The sequence below is a fragment of the Penaeus monodon genome, chromosome 21 (assembly GCF_015228065.2).
Source record: "Penaeus monodon isolate SGIC_2016 chromosome 21, NSTDA_Pmon_1, whole genome shotgun sequence".
Classification (NCBI taxonomy): domain Eukaryota; kingdom Metazoa; phylum Arthropoda; class Malacostraca; order Decapoda; family Penaeidae; genus Penaeus; species Penaeus monodon.
The window spans coordinates 14,855,009-14,855,908 of NC_051406.1; the positions used below are offsets into that span (position 1 = coordinate 14,855,009).

Genomic DNA, 900 nt, shown 5'->3' on the forward strand with positions numbered 1-900 from the left:
GTGCATATACACTTTTTGCAATAATGTTCGATATTAGACTTGTCAAAGTACAGTTTTACAGTTATCTATCATGTAAAAGTTAAAAAAGAAAACATTTTAGTAAAGATTCACAGTATTTGTGCATGTATGTTGGCATGTATTTTAGTTCAAGTGTGCATTTTGGTCTATATCTTTTACACTGTTTTTGGTGCTAGACGCAGCCAAATTATACATTGACATAAATATACTGGTGATGGGTAGGAGGGAATCTTTTTGATTTTCCTAAACACTTGGCTGGACCGTTAGAACACTCCTCTTTTGTTATGGTTTCGACAATATAAACTACCAACGTATACATTCCGCCGTTGTTTTCACCAATGATTCATTTTTGATGCGTTTAATAAATCATCTCTCCACGTTGCAGCGTTGATTAATGTCTGGGCATTTTATATAAACGAGGAGGAGTAGAAAAAGGAAATGAGGGAGAGGAAGCTGGTCTGTAACCCGACCTCCCATCCTCAAATTTCAAAGGGCACTTTTACAACTTCATCTCCCAACTCTCAAATGACCAGTATGATTTAAAACTGCACTACGACCAAGAAACCAAATACCCTTGTTTATACGAGTGTTAACTTAACGTATTTATTTAGGTCCAAAAATTAAAAACAGCAATAACACCAAACAATAAAGCACGCGCGTCTCATCATGACGTTTTGTCCGTAGATTGGGCGTCAGGTCAAGGGAGAAAATGGGTCCTCGGCTGGAAGACTTCGAGATCCTGGCGACGATCGGCAGCGGGTCCCACGGCACCGTCAGGAAGGTGCGGCGGCGGCAGGATGGCCAGATCCTGGTGTGGAAGGAGCTCAACTACGGGGCCATGAGCGAGGCCGAGAAGCAGGTGGGTGTTTGCGGTTGATTTGC

The 900-nt window shown here is 41.9% G+C and overlaps 1 protein-coding gene across 1 annotated transcript in view; it reads left to right on the forward strand.

Moving 5' to 3' along the window:
- The window catches only part of LOC119586263 (serine/threonine-protein kinase Nek4-like), an 8,818-nt gene that overhangs the window by 802 nt on the left and 7,116 nt on the right, over positions 1 to 900 (forward strand). Inside the window, exon 2 of the mRNA XM_037934972.1 lies at positions 703 to 877. Coding sequence (XP_037790900.1) covers positions 728 to 877 — 150 coding nt within the window. The 5' untranslated portion in view covers positions 703 to 727. The remainder of the gene's footprint in view (positions 1 to 702; positions 878 to 900) is intronic.